General features: G+C 52.3%; 7 protein-coding genes across 7 annotated transcripts; 2 read left to right on the top strand and 5 right to left on the bottom strand.

Moving 5' to 3' along the window:
* Window positions 1-720: 720 nt before the first annotated feature.
* J4E78_002534 (uncharacterized protein) lies at window positions 721-1,968 on the bottom strand (the record flags this gene model as incomplete). Its single annotated transcript, XM_049363180.1, has 1 exon — window positions 721-1,968. One exon carries the CDS (start codon window positions 1,966-1,968, stop codon window positions 721-723), a length of 1,248 nt encoding a protein of 415 aa, XP_049225772.1.
* Window positions 1,969-2,514: 546 nt separating this feature from the next.
* Window positions 2,515-3,344, bottom strand: J4E78_002533 (uncharacterized protein; the record flags this gene model as incomplete). The annotated part of the gene is made up of 2 exons (XM_049363179.1): window positions 2,515-3,110; window positions 3,188-3,344. 2 exons carry the CDS (start codon window positions 3,342-3,344, stop codon window positions 2,515-2,517), a joined length of 753 nt encoding a protein of 250 aa, XP_049225771.1.
* Window positions 3,345-4,058: 714 nt separating this feature from the next.
* On the bottom strand, window positions 4,059-5,478 carry J4E78_002532 (uncharacterized protein; the record flags this gene model as incomplete). The annotated part of the gene is made up of 4 exons (XM_049363178.1): window positions 4,059-4,509; window positions 4,559-4,809; window positions 4,862-5,046; window positions 5,100-5,478. The coding sequence occupies 4 exons, from the start codon at window positions 5,476-5,478 to the stop codon at window positions 4,059-4,061; spliced, it is 1,266 nt and encodes a 421-aa protein (XP_049225770.1).
* Window positions 5,479-5,798: 320 nt separating this feature from the next.
* J4E78_002531 (uncharacterized protein) lies at window positions 5,799-6,637 on the bottom strand (the record flags this gene model as incomplete). Its single annotated transcript, XM_049363177.1, has 4 exons — window positions 5,799-5,892; window positions 5,941-6,139; window positions 6,189-6,444; window positions 6,506-6,637. 4 exons carry the CDS (start codon window positions 6,635-6,637, stop codon window positions 5,799-5,801), a joined length of 681 nt encoding a protein of 226 aa, XP_049225769.1.
* A 540-nt stretch (window positions 6,638-7,177) lies between these two features.
* J4E78_002530 (uncharacterized protein) lies at window positions 7,178-9,016 on the bottom strand (the record flags this gene model as incomplete). The annotated part of the gene is made up of 7 exons (XM_049363176.1): window positions 7,178-7,400; window positions 7,454-7,815; window positions 7,867-8,065; window positions 8,243-8,359; window positions 8,411-8,689; window positions 8,740-8,881; window positions 8,932-9,016. The coding sequence occupies 7 exons, from the start codon at window positions 9,014-9,016 to the stop codon at window positions 7,178-7,180; spliced, it is 1,407 nt and encodes a 468-aa protein (XP_049225768.1).
* A 4,411-nt stretch (window positions 9,017-13,427) lies between these two features.
* On the top strand, window positions 13,428-14,462 carry J4E78_002529 (uncharacterized protein; the record flags this gene model as incomplete). The annotated part of the gene is made up of 3 exons (XM_049363175.1): window positions 13,428-13,598; window positions 13,642-13,697; window positions 13,751-14,462. The coding sequence occupies 3 exons, from the start codon at window positions 13,428-13,430 to the stop codon at window positions 14,460-14,462; spliced, it is 939 nt and encodes a 312-aa protein (XP_049225767.1).
* Window positions 14,463-15,788: 1,326 nt separating this feature from the next.
* Window positions 15,789-16,241, top strand: J4E78_002528 (uncharacterized protein; the record flags this gene model as incomplete). The annotated part of the gene is made up of 1 exon (XM_049363174.1): window positions 15,789-16,241. One exon carries the CDS (start codon window positions 15,789-15,791, stop codon window positions 16,239-16,241), a length of 453 nt encoding a protein of 150 aa, XP_049225766.1.
* Between the last annotated feature and the right edge of the window lie 206 nt (window positions 16,242-16,447).

The raw sequence follows: 16,447 nt of genomic DNA, 5'->3' as shown, positions 1-16,447 counted from the left end.
AACTGGGCCTCCCTACTTGTCAAGTGGCTGTTCTGAGACTCGAACTCAGGTTAATGGCCTTCAATTCGCTCATAGCGAGGAGGATGGTTACGCTGTGGCGACCATAACAGACGACAGGATGATGGAGAATCGTAGAATTAACTACAATATATAGTTGACTGAAATCATCACAAAGTCTTCAGTGAGCTGTTACCGCAGCGGAAAAGATGAGAGAGCGGATGCGAGGCGTTATCAATTCGTTTGCATGGTGTGAAACAGTGAAAGAGGAGGTGGCAGTGCGAGCAGACTAGCAATGGGCCTTGTATGGCCATCGGAACTGGAAATCGGACTCACCGTGGTCTCAATACGCTGCAGTGAAAGCAAAGCACTCTCGTATAGTCAGACCCTGCTGAACTTGTCACCAGTACTAGCTGAAGACTACAGTAAGAAGCTGAGGTTTATCAATGTTGATCATAGGTGAGGTGAGTTGAGTTATACATTGGTTTAGATTAGGTTATTAGTGACCAGTAGAGGTGAGCTTTATGTATCCAGTGGTCTAGCAGTAGGACGTAGATACTTCGAACGAGGACTGACATCTTCCAGCCCACTACATTTTCTCCTGCTCCGACAAAACAAAATGGGACTAGAAGCTCTCACTACACTGTGTCCACACGATCAGACAGCACATATCATATCCCAGCTATCCCGCTATCACCATCATACTAGCGTCGCCTCTGCGTCTTAGGGGTCGTCATCACCCACATCCTTGTCCCCATCCTCACCTTTGACCGCAGCCTCGTTCACATACTCATCTGTAAATGGGGTCTGGTTCTGACCCTGGTCCGGGTTATGGGCATTCGCCGCGTTCTGGCCGTAGAAGCTCCATACCACATTCTCCCAGTGGTCTGCAGTAATCGTCTTACCAGCAAACATCTTGAGCATGTATGAGAACTCGTCGTCGGAAAGATTACCCTGAAGGGGCACATAGGAGGACCCATCAACTGCAGGGGCGTGCGAATCTGCAGATGACGCATCGGGTATCTGTGGGCGAACTTGCTGCAGTGTGTTTTGATACTGCAGATGGTTGACGGAGTCTTTGAGACTGATGTAGAGTTGGTTCATGGCGTCGACCATGGCGCGGGTGTCGTTCTGTTGGTCTTCTAGCGCTTTGATACGGGCTTCCATGTCTGTATTCGCTGTAGTTCCGGTGATAAGAGGACCAGCAGCTGCGTCATGGTCTGTTGAAGTGAGACGAGAGGGTTCCACGTGAGGTTCCTTCTGCTCTTCTTTCTTCTCCTTAGCTACCTGGGGAACGAAGTTGACTGTCTCGCCGTCTGTAGTCTGGATGTGGATAGCGCGTGCAGAGCGTTTGGGCTGCGAAGCAGCTGTCATACGATTCGATTGACCAGCCTGGTTCTGAGCCGCGTAACGGAGCAGATCTCTAGAGGAAGAGCTTGATGGGGAAGAGCGAGTGGGCAGAGACATCCTTGGAGTCTCGTCCACTGCGCGACCAGCTTGTCGGTCGGTCCGCAGACTAGGAAACTCGTTTATCGCTTGGTCGGCGTCACGCTGAGAGCCTTCATCTTGGGGTACGCTAAGGTTTGGTGGAAATACGGCGCTTGGTCGGGGTTGATTGATTGTGTTTCCATGTACACCGATTGTCAACCTGCCGTTGAAGTTTTCGCCAGACGGCTGTCTGCCAATCGCACTGTTGAGTCCCATCCTGCCAAATTGAGACAGGCTGTCATTGATAGAAGGGCTGCGATCCGGCGCAGGTCCTGCAGCGCCACTGTTGTGCCCACCGCGGTTGTTGGTGCGCTCAGCTCTGTTCGAGCCTCTGCCTCTTCCCTGTTTCCCCCTTCCAGACTCATTGCGACGGCCACGCGACTGTGTGTCGCGAGGACCCGTTGGCGCATTTGCTGGTGGGGCGGGGGCATCTGGTTCATTCTCGCTGTTCGCGCCGCCTGGAGCCCACTTTGAGCTGTTCATAGTCCTTGCGTTGTGGTTCCGCGTGGATTCGTGCTTGTGCGTCAAAGAGGGTGACTGATCCGAGTTGGAATGCGGGATGAGAGCCCGAGTTGGTGCTTAATGTAGGAAAGAGCAATCGCGTTAAGGAGAGCAAGCAGATTTGCTCAAGCAAGCAGTGCGAAAGGAGTGGAAAATGAAGTACGAGACTGGAAGTGTAGCTCAGTGCGTAAAAACAGTCAGCAGGCTCGCGCTTTGAGTTAGCGCAGGGAAACGATACGTCAGCTCAGCTCGCGTTTGCTGTGTCGTGTGCGCATTCTCAGTTCGCCATCTGGATTTTGTAGAACTAACGGGTCGAGGTTGGACGGACACATACAAGGGCCTTAGATCGACTCTCGGATCCTGATCTATCCACTTCGTTCTCATGTGCGTTGTATTCTTGCATGCGAATGCAATCCATATGTATTCATCTATCGTTCCCTCGTATTGTGTTCATGTACCAGCCACCTCTTTTTGTCCTTTTCTCAACATGTCCTTATTATACTCATCTTCTAATCCTAGACTCTTCCTTTACAAAGCGATAGCAAAACCCACGGCTACAACCGCAGTGCTAATCGCCGTCCACAATGTCCTGCCACCAATCATGGCGCCACTCGCGTCACCCGAAGCAGGGCCGCTCGAGCCCTCGCCATCTCCCGTTGGGCTCGGCCTCGGGGGTGGGAAGCTTGTGTTGGACGGCACGTCGGTAAGGTTCTGCACGGTAATCCAGGTCGCTGCAAGAGCCGTCGTCAGGTTCGCGTCGGCCGCAAACTTGCTGACGTTGAAGCCCACTCGGTTGTCCGCCAAGTCCGCGTACATGGAGGGTATGCTGAAGTTGCGCGGTTGCTGCATGAGGATGAATGTGTAGCTGTGGGGGCTGTCACCCACTGGAGGTGAGGGCTGGAGGTATGGGACGGGGTTGTCCGACGGAATGTCGAGGGCTGAGCCAGTTGTGTTCGCGGAGATGGGAACAGAGCGTGTGACGTTGGTAGCGATCCAGTGGACTAATTGGACGCGCGAGTTGTTACGGGGCACGTCGAGGTCGACCATGAGGAGGACGCATTGGCCGGGGCCTCGCTCGTCGGAAAACCATACTGGCGACGAGACGGTTGGGGCTGCTGCGGTTTCTGGTGGTGATGAGTGTTAGTTGGTGTGTAGCAGTACTCGGCTCGACTGCGCCGCGACGACAGTGGATAAAACGTACCGGGACGAGGAATGCGCTCTCCGCCGGGCGACACGGTATTGTTGCCGTACGTCACGGTCAAGTTCTGAGTGACGTCGATGGGAAAGCCAGGCGCTGATCCCGCTGTCGCAACACGTGCGAGTAGCGCAGTCGCGCTGAGGACGGTCTTGGTGAACATGGTCGGTGTCTTGGCTGGTGTTGTAGTCGGCGTTGTTGTGGAGCGGGTCGTACTGTTGTGATGCAGTTGGTGCTTGATGGTCGAAAAGCAACGGGCGCAAGCAGCTTCTTTAGTATTTTGGCTGAACCTGCGTCGGCTGCGGGAGCGTAGGGCTTGATGCGCAGCTAAAGGCCTATTTCCGTGTAGCCGGCGTGACAGCAGAGGTTCATGACGTTTACCAAGACTCGGTCCCTTGCTCGGGGTATCGCACGGCCAGCGGACGGCATCCCGGCACAGCTCAAGAAAAGGCTGGGGCTGGCCGCCTGAGGGGCCTTGTTCATGCCGCAGCCAGAATTATTCCAAGCATTGCGCTGGTCGCCTCGGCCTCAGGAACATCGTCAATCGTATTTACCATGTTGTCCGCGAGTGTATGTAAGCACGCGTCGTTATTTGGTTGCGGTTGCGACGCATGCTCGCCTAGTTGGGGCCCAGGAGACGGGAGCCGGCTGAACATCCAGCTATTCAGGCCGCCCTCATCGCACGATGCCTGCAATTAAGCCACGCATGAATCAAGTATGCCTGAGATTTGTCTATGCTCTATGGTTTCGAGACCTTGCATCCTCATATGGACTTATCGGCGACAGCCCTATCACCTCTCGCTCGGGATGCAGACGTTGTGTCCGCACAAGCGCAATGGTATCAGAAGCCGCGCCTCATCACCATCCTCCAGGGCTATTATAAGGTGATCATGTGGTCTCGCGCAGGGCCGACACCGATCCATTTGACCTTAACTCCGACGAACTTCTCAATGTACTCAATGTAACTCCTCGCTTGGCTGGGCAGGTCGTAGTAGCTTGTCACGCCAGTCGTCGGCTTCTTCCAACCTGGCAGTGTATCGTATTGTACTTCGACTTGGGCAAGGATCTCGGGGTTCGCGGGGAAGCCTTCAAGCACCTCGCCCTTGTACGAGTAGGATGTCGCAACCTTGAGCTCGTCAAAGTCATCCAGAACGTCGAGCTTGGTGAGGTTGATGGCGGTGTAGTCGTTGCACGCGTGTGAGTGCTTGACAACGACCAGGTCGAGCCAGCCGCAGCGGCGCTTGCGACCGGTTGTAACGCCGACTTCATGGCCCACTGATTGAAGCTTCTCGCCCACCTCGTTGAGCTGCTCGGTAGGGAAGGGTCCGCTACTACTTGTTAGCCTCTGAATTTATCTTTCGGTGCGATGCAACTCACGATCCGACACGGGTAGTGTATGCCTTGACCACGCCAATGACCTCCTTCAGTGACCGCCATCCCAAGTTGAGACCTGTGATGACACCTCCAAGACCAGTGTTTGACGATGTGACGAAGGGGTATGTGCCGTAGTCGATGTCCAGCATCAGCGCGTTCGCACCCTCGACGAGGATTTTGGCGTTCTTCTCCTTTGCCGATGCGAGGAGCGGGATCTGGTCGACGACGTAGGGAGCAAGCTTCTCGCGCAGAGTCTTTGGCATTGTCAGTCTTTGTTCCGTATATTCCAACCCCATTGTGACTCACCTTGTACTTCGTAATCTCCTCTTCCACATCGTACTTGAGTAGATCACCGTATCGCTTCTGGAACGAGTTGGCTAACCTCCTGAGCTTCGTCTCGAAGATCTGCTCGTCGAAGAGGTCGCACATGCGGAGGCCGCTCCTGGTCATCTTGGTGCTGTAGGTTGGGCCGATACCCTTCTTGGTCGTGCCTGCATCCCGCCATCAGCACGTCAGTCCCGCAGCAGGCGCGTGTGCTCCTCACCAATCATGCCACCACCCAATTCCACCTCCTCCAGGCCATCCACCATCTGGTGCACATCAAACACGACATGGGCGCGGTCCGAGATGAATATTCTTCCGTCCGTCTTCAATCCGTGTTTCTCCAGCGCTTCCAGCTCCTTGAAGAAACTGGGTACGTGAACAACGCAGCCACTTCCGATGACATTGATGCAGCCGGGATTCACGAGACCGCTCGGGAGGATATGGAAGTCGTACGTGACGCCGTTCGCGACAATGGTGTGTCCGGCGTTGTTACCACCCTGGGCGCGGGCGCAGATTTGCGACTCATGGGCCAGGATATCGGCCAATTTTCCTTTTCCTTCATCTCCCCACTGTGCTCCGAGCACCACAGTAGTCGACATCGTGAAGGCGGGAGACAAGAAGGAAAGAGCGGAGGGGCGGCAGGTGGGTTTTCAATTCCGCGTTGACTCGATCTAACAAATTCGTGCCCCACCCATCACCCCGCGATGCCGCAATTTTCCGCACGAGCCACCAGTGACGCATGTGAATGAGCCGCAACCATGTGTCTGGGCTGATCTGCAATCTTCGCAATCACAGCCTCTACATTGCTGTACAGCTACGTCGTTATCGTGGTAAACGCGTCAAGAAATTAAGAAATCTCATTTTTTCAATATCTACAAACACTCCCAGTGGAAATTTAGTCACATCCAGACCTATCCTCCTAACCGCGCCAAACACCCGGACCCGGCGGCTGATATGTCTCTGGCGCCGATGTGTACTTGTTCAGGTCGACAAGAATTCCCGGATCATTACTTCTGCGGCCTCATGTTAGCATGTTCTTGGTGCTCATCAGTTTGACTTACTTGTAAGCACCCGGGAACGCAACTAGCGGGCTCGGCAGCCCAGCTCCTCCCCCTGTTATCTTGATCTGCGAGCAAGCCAGGTAGAACTGCGCTTTGTTCGCTTGCATAGCCATGTGCAGTGCGATGTGCTCAACGCGGAGCAAGTAATCACCCGATGGCGTGGCAGCAGGGATTGTTGTGTTGGGTGTGAGATACTCGTCTGCGAAACGTCATTAGTACACGCGAAGTGAAGAGAAGGAACAGCTCACTCTGTCCTGGCCAGCTCATCTGTTTCTGCGCGTTTACGGTCGGCATCGTGGTACTAATCTTGAACCACACTGCACCACTTCCATCCCAGCTCTTCACATCCTTGCCATCGGGAACTTTGGCGAGGTAGTATTGCGTTGGTCCCGGGTGATTGACTTGTTGCGTGGATATGTAGTGAATAGTTGATCCGGCCGGTACGCTTGCGACGTTTGGCGCGGTTTTGGAGGTGTAGCAGCGAATGTCCGCGACAGTGGGGTTCTGGCCAAAGTAAGTATCATAGACACATCATGGGCCAGTGGTAATTCGAAGAGTATCTTACCTCGATGCCTTGCTTGGTGTTCGCATTCTTGGTCTCGCGGGTCGAGGCCCAGTCTTTATCTTCTGACTTTCCATCTACGACAAGACGTGGGAATGTGTCTGTTGGCATGAGACTCATATCACTGGAAATCATTTGTTGCTAACTCACAATGTGCCTTGACCACCGTAGCGGCTACCAGAAGTGTGATAAGCATCTGCATGATGAGGGGTCAGATTCTTGCGCCTGAGAAGTATTCACCTCTCGCTTGACGTCTTATGTATGCTTCATGACCCCGGTTCCAGAACAGACATGTGAGCTGAGTTGCGAACTATCGGTAAATTAGCTTGGCGGTTTGGCATACACCGAAGTAGTCTACTGCAGACCATACACACATCACAATATACCATCATCGACAAAAGAACCAATAGGCATCAATATGTTTATGAATCATGTGCAACGGTCCAGCATCTGCCGAAACAAAGCAGGCCAATGCCCAGACCGCATGTTGCCAATAGCTCACCAGATCAGTAGCATAGTTCACCATCACAACAAGCATATGAAGAATTTGGAGGCCCATGCATTACTGGGCAAGTTGAAAGGGAAAAGTTGAATTCCCAAATGCCCTACGCTAACATCGAGCAAAGTAAAAACGAACGAAGTGTTGAGGTCGTATCGAATCGTAAACACACACGTCTAGTGCATGTAGCGGAACTCAGGGTGTCTGTATCCGAGATCCTTGATCTGAGCAGCGGTCTTGCCGACCAAGCGGTGGTCTCGCTTGCCCATATCACGCTGCTTGTTCTCCCACTTGCAGTAGCAGATACCGAATATGGCGAGAATACAGACGCAACACTGACCAACCAAGTTGATGGTGTGGCCGATTGGGTATCGTGGCGCGTCAGCACTTGTGTAGGTCCTGTAACGTATTAACCTAGGATCTGATTCGATTCTTCACATAATCTGACGTACCAAGTCGCGAGGATACCTCCAGCGGTACCCAGTGTGACAACGTAAGCAGTCGAGACGGAGCGGATAGCAGGGCCGGCCGCATTGTTCGCCGCCCACGCAAGGAAACCAGGACCTCCGGGAAATGCACCAATGGTGATCAAGAAGATACCGCCGTATCGGACGTTAGGGTCGGTCGCCCATCGCATGATCGAGAAGCCCGCAATAGCGGGGAGCGTAAAGACAGCGAGGTAGACACCACGGCGGTTCGTCTTGTCTGATGCGAAAGCTATTGCGATAGCGATCAAGCAAGCACATACATAGGGTGGTACTGAGTAGAGTTGTGCCTTGGTGGCCGTCCATCCGAGATCCCTGAGGATAGTGGGCTAGTAATGTATGTTAGTAAACCATAAGTTATGGGGAGGATATCAGCTTACCATGAACAGTGAGATACCCTGTACAGTGATGTTGATGAAGAAGAAACCAAAGGCACAGAAGTAGTTTGTGATGTTCATCACGGCCCGCTTGACGTGGTGTACTTCAGTCTTTTCGTTCTCATCAGCTCCTCCTTTCAGCACCAGTCTCTGTGTGGCAATCATTCGTTCGCGCTCGTTCAAGAACCAGCATTCTTCTGGGCTACGAGGCATTAGAAAGGGAGCAGCAAGGCCAACAATGACGGTAAAAAGTCCCTCGAAGAAGAAAATGTTACGCCAGGTATGGAGAATCATAGTCGAAGCTCCCCATGGTGGAATACGAGCGAGACTGTACTGTAGTCAGTCTTTCATGTAATCTCAAGAATGTGACAGGACCTACGCAGTAGCGAGCAGTCCACCAAAAGCTCCAGCCATTGAGGCCGCGGATACGTAGATACCAATGCGGAACAAAAGTTCGTTGCGCTTGTAGAAACATGTGATGAAGAATGCCAATCCCCTACATACTGATGGTTAGTATGCACTCCAAACAACGATAGAAGGTACTTACGGCATCACACCACCTTCAAACACACCTAAGAAGGCCCTTGCAACCAACAGCCCTGCGAAGCTGCTCACAAAGGCGCTGCATAGTGAGACGAAACCAAAGCCACAGACGAGAAGTGGCAAGTAGTATTTCGGGCCAAGTCTCTTGAGAAGGATGTTGCTCGGTACTTCGACGAACATGTAGACAATGTAGAAGATCGAGGTAACCCAGTTGAAACGGACACCTGTGTTGAGACCCAATTCCTCTCCCATACCCTGGATACGCGCGTTTCCAACATTAACACTTTCAAGGTGGTTAGCGAACAGTTTTGCGCAGAGTGAAATGATACGTACCGATCGAGGAAACAGAGCAGGTAAAGAAAGGTCGTAAGTGGCACAATCACGCGGTCCAGTTTACGTCGAACCTTCTTCTCTTCCTCAGCTGTCCAGGTAAACTCGCCGTCTGTAGATCGGTCGCTTCCATTGGCCTCCTCAACTAGCAAATCTGTTAGCACATGTTCGCGACAAGATTAGTAAACAACGTACAAAGCACATTGTCTCCCTTCTCCAGCTCAGCAGGGGTTGGGTGGTTTGGGTGTGTCCCCGTCGATACCATCCCGATTTGTGCCATCTTGTCCAAATAGGATGCCGAATTCGAGATCTAAAGGATGCGAAGCGAAATCTCTTCGTTGTGTCGTGGCCCCACAAGTTCCGAAAGTCTGGGGAAAGGAATCTGGGGAAGAGCACAGCCCATATAAGAACGTACGATGCGTCCCGGTATCCGAACAAGCTTACTCGTCGCACGTCTGTGTCTTGGGTCGCAAGTCGAAAGCCAGGAAGAGGGAATCGGCAGTTACTTCGCAGCCTTCAGAGGATGGCAATACGGCACCATGTTTAGCTTGATGTCCGCTCCACCGCGCGCTCTTGTCCCGTTCCAGCTGGCGGCTTGATTGAACAGGGAGCGAAGTCGGTGCGGAAATTTTACCGAGTCGACACAGAACCCTACATAACGCCGCATAATTATCAACGGCCTCCTCCTTGGTTGGCGTGTTGCGGGGCCGTTCTCTTGGCTGACATGGGTTGACTCGTGGAGCCCGCGAGGGTGACGGGCGGATGCTTTCATTGTGGTCATTTTGAAACGCCACGCTTGGCGAAGCGGGACGAGAACTTTCGTGTTGCTAGCAGCTCGCGATGCGTTTCGGCAGTTCTGTTCATCTTCTCAGTGCTTCCTGATGGTGTTAACAAACTGTAGTTATGGAGTTCTTCTCCTCATAGATTGAACTGGGGTAGGGCGGATGATTGCGGTCAGATTACGGGCGTAATGTGACAGAAGATTTATCCACCGTGGACGAGTTTTGCTGCCGCACCAACAATGTGGGTGATTGACTGCTGCATATCAGCGCGGCAGGATTGCATACGGTCTACAGTATTCCAGACAAGTGGGTATCCTTGCCGCCGAGGTCTAAAGTGATGCAACTGGCAGCCTTCACAGATCATGATGTACCTTTGCTGCTCATGCAAACAATAACATCCCCGCAATTTAGCCGGAATCCTTCGTCGTCCGGTGGGTTTTCTTGGTTTCTCTGTGCCTTTCCGAGCAACAAAATGCAAGAAATCCACCGACGCGTACTCGCATACTCGCAAGTAGAGCCCCTAAGCTTCTCAGCGAGTAGAGTGTGTGATAGGGTCCATCAAAGTGGGCGGGTCTCGTAGCTGGACTGTTCCGCTCGGTCTAGCCGTATAGTGGCTGCAGGTTTATGGCTCGCACAAACGCAGAATGCAAAAGCTTCGGGAAGTCGAAAGACGCGACTCGGTGGCCGAAGATGGCTGTCAGTGCTGCGAAGTAGGACGGGCGCCGGCGTCGGGGAACAGGACGCTCTTGCCAAGCTGTCGCGCCACGTGGCTGAGATACTGAGCTTCACAACATTGCGAGTTCCATAAATACCTACTGACCTACGGAAGATCAAATAATTTCAATTCGACAAGGATTCACAATTGCAGTATTCAAAGCGCCGATCATCTCCAGAGCCTCGTCCTGGGAGCTTCAACTTCTCGAGGCGCCGTGTCAACGACCCACGACTCCACAAATCATCGTGTTAAGGGCCACTTCCCCTCACAAATACATGAACCTCCACAGTCGCACACGGGAACGGATGTCCCTTCTCGGCAACGCTACCTTTGGCGTCTCGCCTTCGTCTCCACCAACTCCTTCATCACGTCTCTAATCTTATTAGGTCTTACCGGCGCGTCATCCAGATCCACATTGGAAGCTGATGATGCTATAGATGCGTGGGCTTTGGCGGCTTGGGTGGCTTCTCCGGCTTTCCCTTCGGTAGCTGATCGAACGCGGCAGTCGTTTTAAGGGCGGGTTTGTTCCCGCGATCATCCTCGGTTTCGGCTATTCGATCATGTGACCACTCTTGGACATCGCCTCCAGCAACTTAGACTCCAAGAAGATCAGCTTCGTGGTGATCGAATACAGGTCGAGAGTCTTGCGCACCGTTATTAGAGAGAGCTGTTTGCAACTCTTCTCGAAGCTCCAAGATTGCGATTTCCAATGCCATATTCTGGTCATCCATTTGTCGGACGAACTCAGCTTGCTCTACCGCCAAGATGTCAAGCTGAGTATCTACTTCTTCAGCATGGCGCTGACCATCTGACAGTAGCTTTTCCAGAGTTGCTTTAACCTCATCTTCAACCAAATCCAGGCTATCTGCAAGCTCATCTCTCTCTTCTTCAAGCGCGTCCAACCGTTCCCTCAACTCATGCACTGTGTCTGTTTCAGCAGCGTGAGATCTAGTTAATCGCGCGAACGCTTCATCGCGATTAGCTTCTTCTTGCTCTAGACATTCTCCGCAGTTTTCGTCCCTGTCTTTCTCGAGCTTTCTCCAAACAGATCGGTGATTGGCAGCTTCTGCGGTTTTGGCAGTGGCACAAGACCATGTCGTTAGATCTAGATGCCCGCAGGCGAATGTTGTCTCGAGATCGACGTGAACACAGATATCTGCTGTTGCTACCTTTAAGTCCTGTTCACGCTCAGCTTTCCGTTGCTGAAGCATCTTAGCAGACACGGTCCCGGCATCTCGTGCCTTCTGTTTCTCTTCGTTACGTTCGCGACGGAGGCGATTTATGAGTTCCGTTACACAGGGTCTGCATTCGTACTGCCTTGTCCTAGTATGGTCTGCAGTCTTTTTACAACTCCTCTCCCCACAGGGGAGGTTGATCTTGCTCTCGTGGCCACAGTCGTACGTAATTACGAGATTGGTACACATGACGGAAAATATGATTTTTGGGTAGCGGTATCCGGCGATCTCAGTCTGCGATTAAGATATGGGTGATAGACACGACTCTCGTATAGATTCTGAGCATCTACGCTACAACCTTGGAATGATCAACAACGTATCACTCAGAGAGTCTTCAACAGCTTCAACCTTGCCATGTGAACCAAATCGTCACATTGGTACATGCTTCACAAATGCAACTAATTACAAAACCATTACATTCGGCACACGGTTTCTGTTTTCCACAGAAAACGCCGTCCACTACCTGCATCCTGTCATCGCCAAACACCCAATCTACTTGTCTGCTCTCATTTATCACGCTAGCCCAGGATGTGCACAACATATCGCGTTTACTTCTACTGCGGACACCTAAAGTCCACGACCACTCACGAGCACTCTGGCATCGAGTGCACAATCAACAAGGCGAAGAGTATCACAATCGACGAAAAGTGCAAGCGCTGCGTCCAACGAACATCTCGAAAGAACGTCCGACTCGGCGATATCATGAACGGTGCAGAAGTACCGTCGATAGTAAAAGGCGAGGAGAGTGGCGCCCATAGTGGCGACAGCGAGCGATGATGGGAGGTGAAGAAGACTGGGTGTTTTCAATAGTTAACTTCACTATCATCGAACCGTCATGAACAACCCAGAGAGCAAGAAAACACATATGTCGGGTTCTGGATTGGAATCAGACTAGATACGCATACGATGAGGTAGCCCTCTATGCGGTGGTCTAGGCTCACAGGTTCATTATGGAAGTCGTAGCATCGCTGAAATACGACGTACTCAAATCTCGCGTTGCGTCCGATGCATGCAAACGTAATGACCTGGTGAAGCGCTTTTACGTTCATGGGAGTAGCCTATTGTCCAAATCGTAGTCACACAAGCCCAGCGTGCAGTTCTCCATGGTCTCTTCAGCTCATTCCAAGCATCACAGCACCCTATATGGCAGACATCACTGTACCTGCCAGTCAAATTTACGCCACCTACCGCTCCCTTGGAAGATATCTGGAGAATCCCAACACCAGGCTGTGAGAAGAATGTCTAGACCTATCGCCTGATAGATTGCACGCGGCATTACTCGTGCCCGGCGAAGGCTCCATAGACAGCACCCCTCTTCTGGTGCTAGCCTTGTCGACGATGGACATAGAGCTCGCGCAATAACGCACCTTATCATCATAAGTGCTGCGACCAATATTTCGACTTGTGACTATCCGTTGTTCGAGGGCTCGACGAGATCGCGGCCACTAACTGGCGATGGGTTGTCGGCACCCGAGGCGTGGACTTGAGATCGGCCTCTGCGCGAGGTGCTGGAGCGATTCCTGTATGCGAGATATGTGCGACGAGGGCGCTATGCGTGACATAGTCTTCGGCGAAGTCTGATGAGTGGTGTCGATGCGAAGAGAACGGGGCGGAGAGGAAGCTGTTGGACGCGTTCAGAACAGCTGACCCGAAGACGCGGTTGAATGAACACGGTCGGGGGAGCATGTGAACATATGGCATATCTGCTCCATGTCTTCAGACGTGTCGTAAGCTACATAAGCGTAGACGACCTGCGGGTTGTGTAGGAAGCCTCGCAAGCTCCAAAGGTTGGTTTCCCAGCCGCGTTCCGATGCGCGGGTGTTGCCGGCTATAATCGATAAGTTCCGACGGAGATTCCGATCAACTCACCACGCCACCTCCACAAACGCTTGACTTCGAGACTTCACACCCCAGATCACATTCCACTCAAATCACGACGCGTCTTACTTGATAACCAACATGGCCAAAGTCGAAGGTGCCCCTGCTCATGGCGCTGTAGCCCACCTCCTACCACAAACATACAAGCGATTAGTCTCGGAATGGCTTGAAGAGGACACACCAAGTTTCGATTATGGTGGTTTCGTAGTGGGCGAGGAGCTTTCGGAAGCGAAGCTGCTCGGAAAGAGTGAAGTGAGTGTTTTCGACTACTGTAAGTGCCGACTAACATTGACAGGGCATAGTAGCAGGCGTCCCGTTCTTCGATGAAGTGTTCCGACAACTAGGTTGCACGTGCGTTCATCTCACCAGATTACATGATCAAGCTCAATATTGACAACTACTAGCGTGGAGTGGCACGTCAAAGAAGGTGCTTCATTCCAACCCATCACCCACTGCGCTACTGTGCGCGGCCCAGTCCGTCACCTCCTTCTCGGCGAGCGCGTGGCTCTCAACACCCTCGCCCGCTGCTCCGGCATCGCGACCAAGTCAAATCGCCTACTTACTCTTTTACGAGGAGCTGGTTACCCAAACATTCTTGCTGGTACCAGGAAGACTACACCAGGTTTTCGACTTGTAGAGAAGTACGGCATGCTGGTTGGAGGCGTGGACGCGCATCGAGTTGATCTTAGTGCAATGACGATGCTAAAAGACAACCACATCGTGGCCGCAGGAAGCATCACCAATGCAGTGAGAGCCGCCAAAGCAGCAGGCGGCTTTGCAATCAAAGTCGAAGTTGAATGCCAATCGTTTGATGAGGCAGACGAGGCGATTGCCGCTGGTGCTGACATCGTCATGTTAGACAACTTCACCCCAGAAGGTGTCCAAGTTGCTGCTAAAGATCTGAAGGATAAGTGGGGACGGGGTACTGGAGACAGGAAGCAATTCCTCGTTGAAGTGAGCGGTGGGCTTACAGAGTACAACGTGGAGAAGTACGTCTGCGGCGATATTGATATCGTGAGCACGAGTAGCATACACCAAGGAGTACCACACGTGGACTTCAGTCTGAAAATCGTACCGAAGAGTAAAAAGGATGGAGGGGAGAGTTTAGCGGTATAACCTGACGGTGGGCGAAGGGGACTTGTGGGTATCCCTTACGTATCGACAGACATAGCTAACTAATTCAGTATATTTATTTACGATATTTGTCACCTTTCGGTGGCATGACTTTCACTATGATACCAATTCCCAAAACTGTCAAGCGTTCGTTTCATGACCTCAGACACCTCAGACTCTTACTCTTCTAGCAAGCATGGCAAGGGGCTCAAGCAACCGCTATCCGCGCTGATCTACGACACGGCAACATCACTAATCAAAGCGTTCTTGTAGTCACTGTCTTCTAAAAAACCGTCCCACAATGCCAACATCGACTGCAATACGTGGCCCTCTATTCCTGCTGCTCGGGCGTCATCTAGCCGCTTTGCATCGCCTCCGCGGTCTGCGTCAAGCCTTTCCAACCAATCCTTCTCGTGGCTCTCGCATACAAGTCCTTTTATCTTCGGCAGCCGGCTGGCCTGATCACCGGTAAGAGGGTCTAGGTCCGCTTCCCTGCATTCCAAGGTTATATGGCCGTCGTCCCGGTCATGTCTGCTAGAACAACCCGCGCGTCCGCCGAATCTAAGCGATGGTGTCCACATACGCCTTGCTGCGCCTTCAAGTGCTTTCATCTGTCTGTTGCGCGTTCGAAAGCTACTCCTGGATCGTGCCGGGCTGGTGTACACCATGGAAAGGCCGACCACGCTGGCTGGCAATGCCCTTTGCGCCCGGATATTCAACAAGCCAAGGTCATACGTTAGGATCAATCAAGTCCCTAATTTTATCCAGCAGTGGGTATGCAAAGCCGAGTAAAACATCGTTACTCTCTTGGGTTGCGTTGGCAAGCGCTGGCGACAAGTATAAAGTTACGCCCGACGCGGTCTTCAACTAGACCCCATAACGGTGGGTCTGGTTGCGGACCTGACAAGGCCGTGCCCAATGAGCGCCTTCCGCTTTTGCAGAAGGCTTCCGCGAGAGTTCAAGCATCAAAGCTCCCGGGCCTAAGCGAATTACGTTTGCTTCGCTCACCTTCCGTGTGCGCCGTAGCCTAGACACGAAGGAACGACGTCCTCTCGCCTCAAGCTCGTGTTGTAAATTGTTTTGCTTGTATCGCATGGAGCCAAACCGCTTTCTTTTTACCGCCATGTAGAGCTTCGCATCCTACATCGGGTACACCGAGTGACAGAGCACGCATGCGCCCAATCTCGCACACCCATGGATGTCGAGGCGTAGAAAAGACAGATATAAAAGGGTGAGCTCTAGGCATCCTCTTCGCATCACCATTCTCTCGTCCACAAACTTCAGGTTCATCAAGCCCTACAACATCATTGCTCTCCTCGCTTTTTCAATATGCAATACCTCAACACCGTCCTCGCTTTCGCTGCTGCAGTGGCAGCTGTCGACATCAAGTCGCACGGGGAGTCACACTGCAAAGGTACCGAGAGGGTATATGTGAACGCCAAAACCAACCAGTGCTATGCCGGTGGCGGTATATCCTACGCTTGGTCGTTCAACGCTATTCCCACAAACTGGAACCTGCAGACTCGATCTCACAAAGACGGAAACTGCAAAACGCTAGTTCACGCCTGGAACTCGAATGGTGCACGCACGGTCTGCCATGGCGCAGCCGTGAACAACTTGTTGTACACAGGTGCTGGATACAGCTTTGCCAGCAAGAAGAGGTCGGAAGACACTGTTTTCAACAGTGAAGACTGCATCTGGAAGCCAGACCTTATGACTCTGGGAGACGGCACAACATACAAGCTTACAGATGTTGAGGACGAAACCGCGAAGATCATGTAAGAGCAACCCTAAGCACCAGACAAGGCCCTGGATACGATGTACTAATTCACCTTCTCATAGACTCGCATATGGTGATAACACCACGATTGCCGAGAACATGCCAAGCCTATTCGACGAGTACATTACACAAGAGCGTCGCTGAGTGTGCCATCAAGATTGGTTGTTGGTGATCTTTACTGCGATGCTGTGGCTCAATACATTCTATC

Source organism: Alternaria triticimaculans (genome assembly GCF_023758025.1).
Source record: "Alternaria triticimaculans strain BMP 0046 chromosome Unknown scaffold_2, whole genome shotgun sequence".
In the NCBI taxonomy this organism is placed as follows: Eukaryota; Fungi; Ascomycota; class Dothideomycetes; order Pleosporales; family Pleosporaceae; genus Alternaria; species Alternaria triticimaculans.
This window is presented reverse-complemented; position numbering and strand designations above follow the sequence as displayed.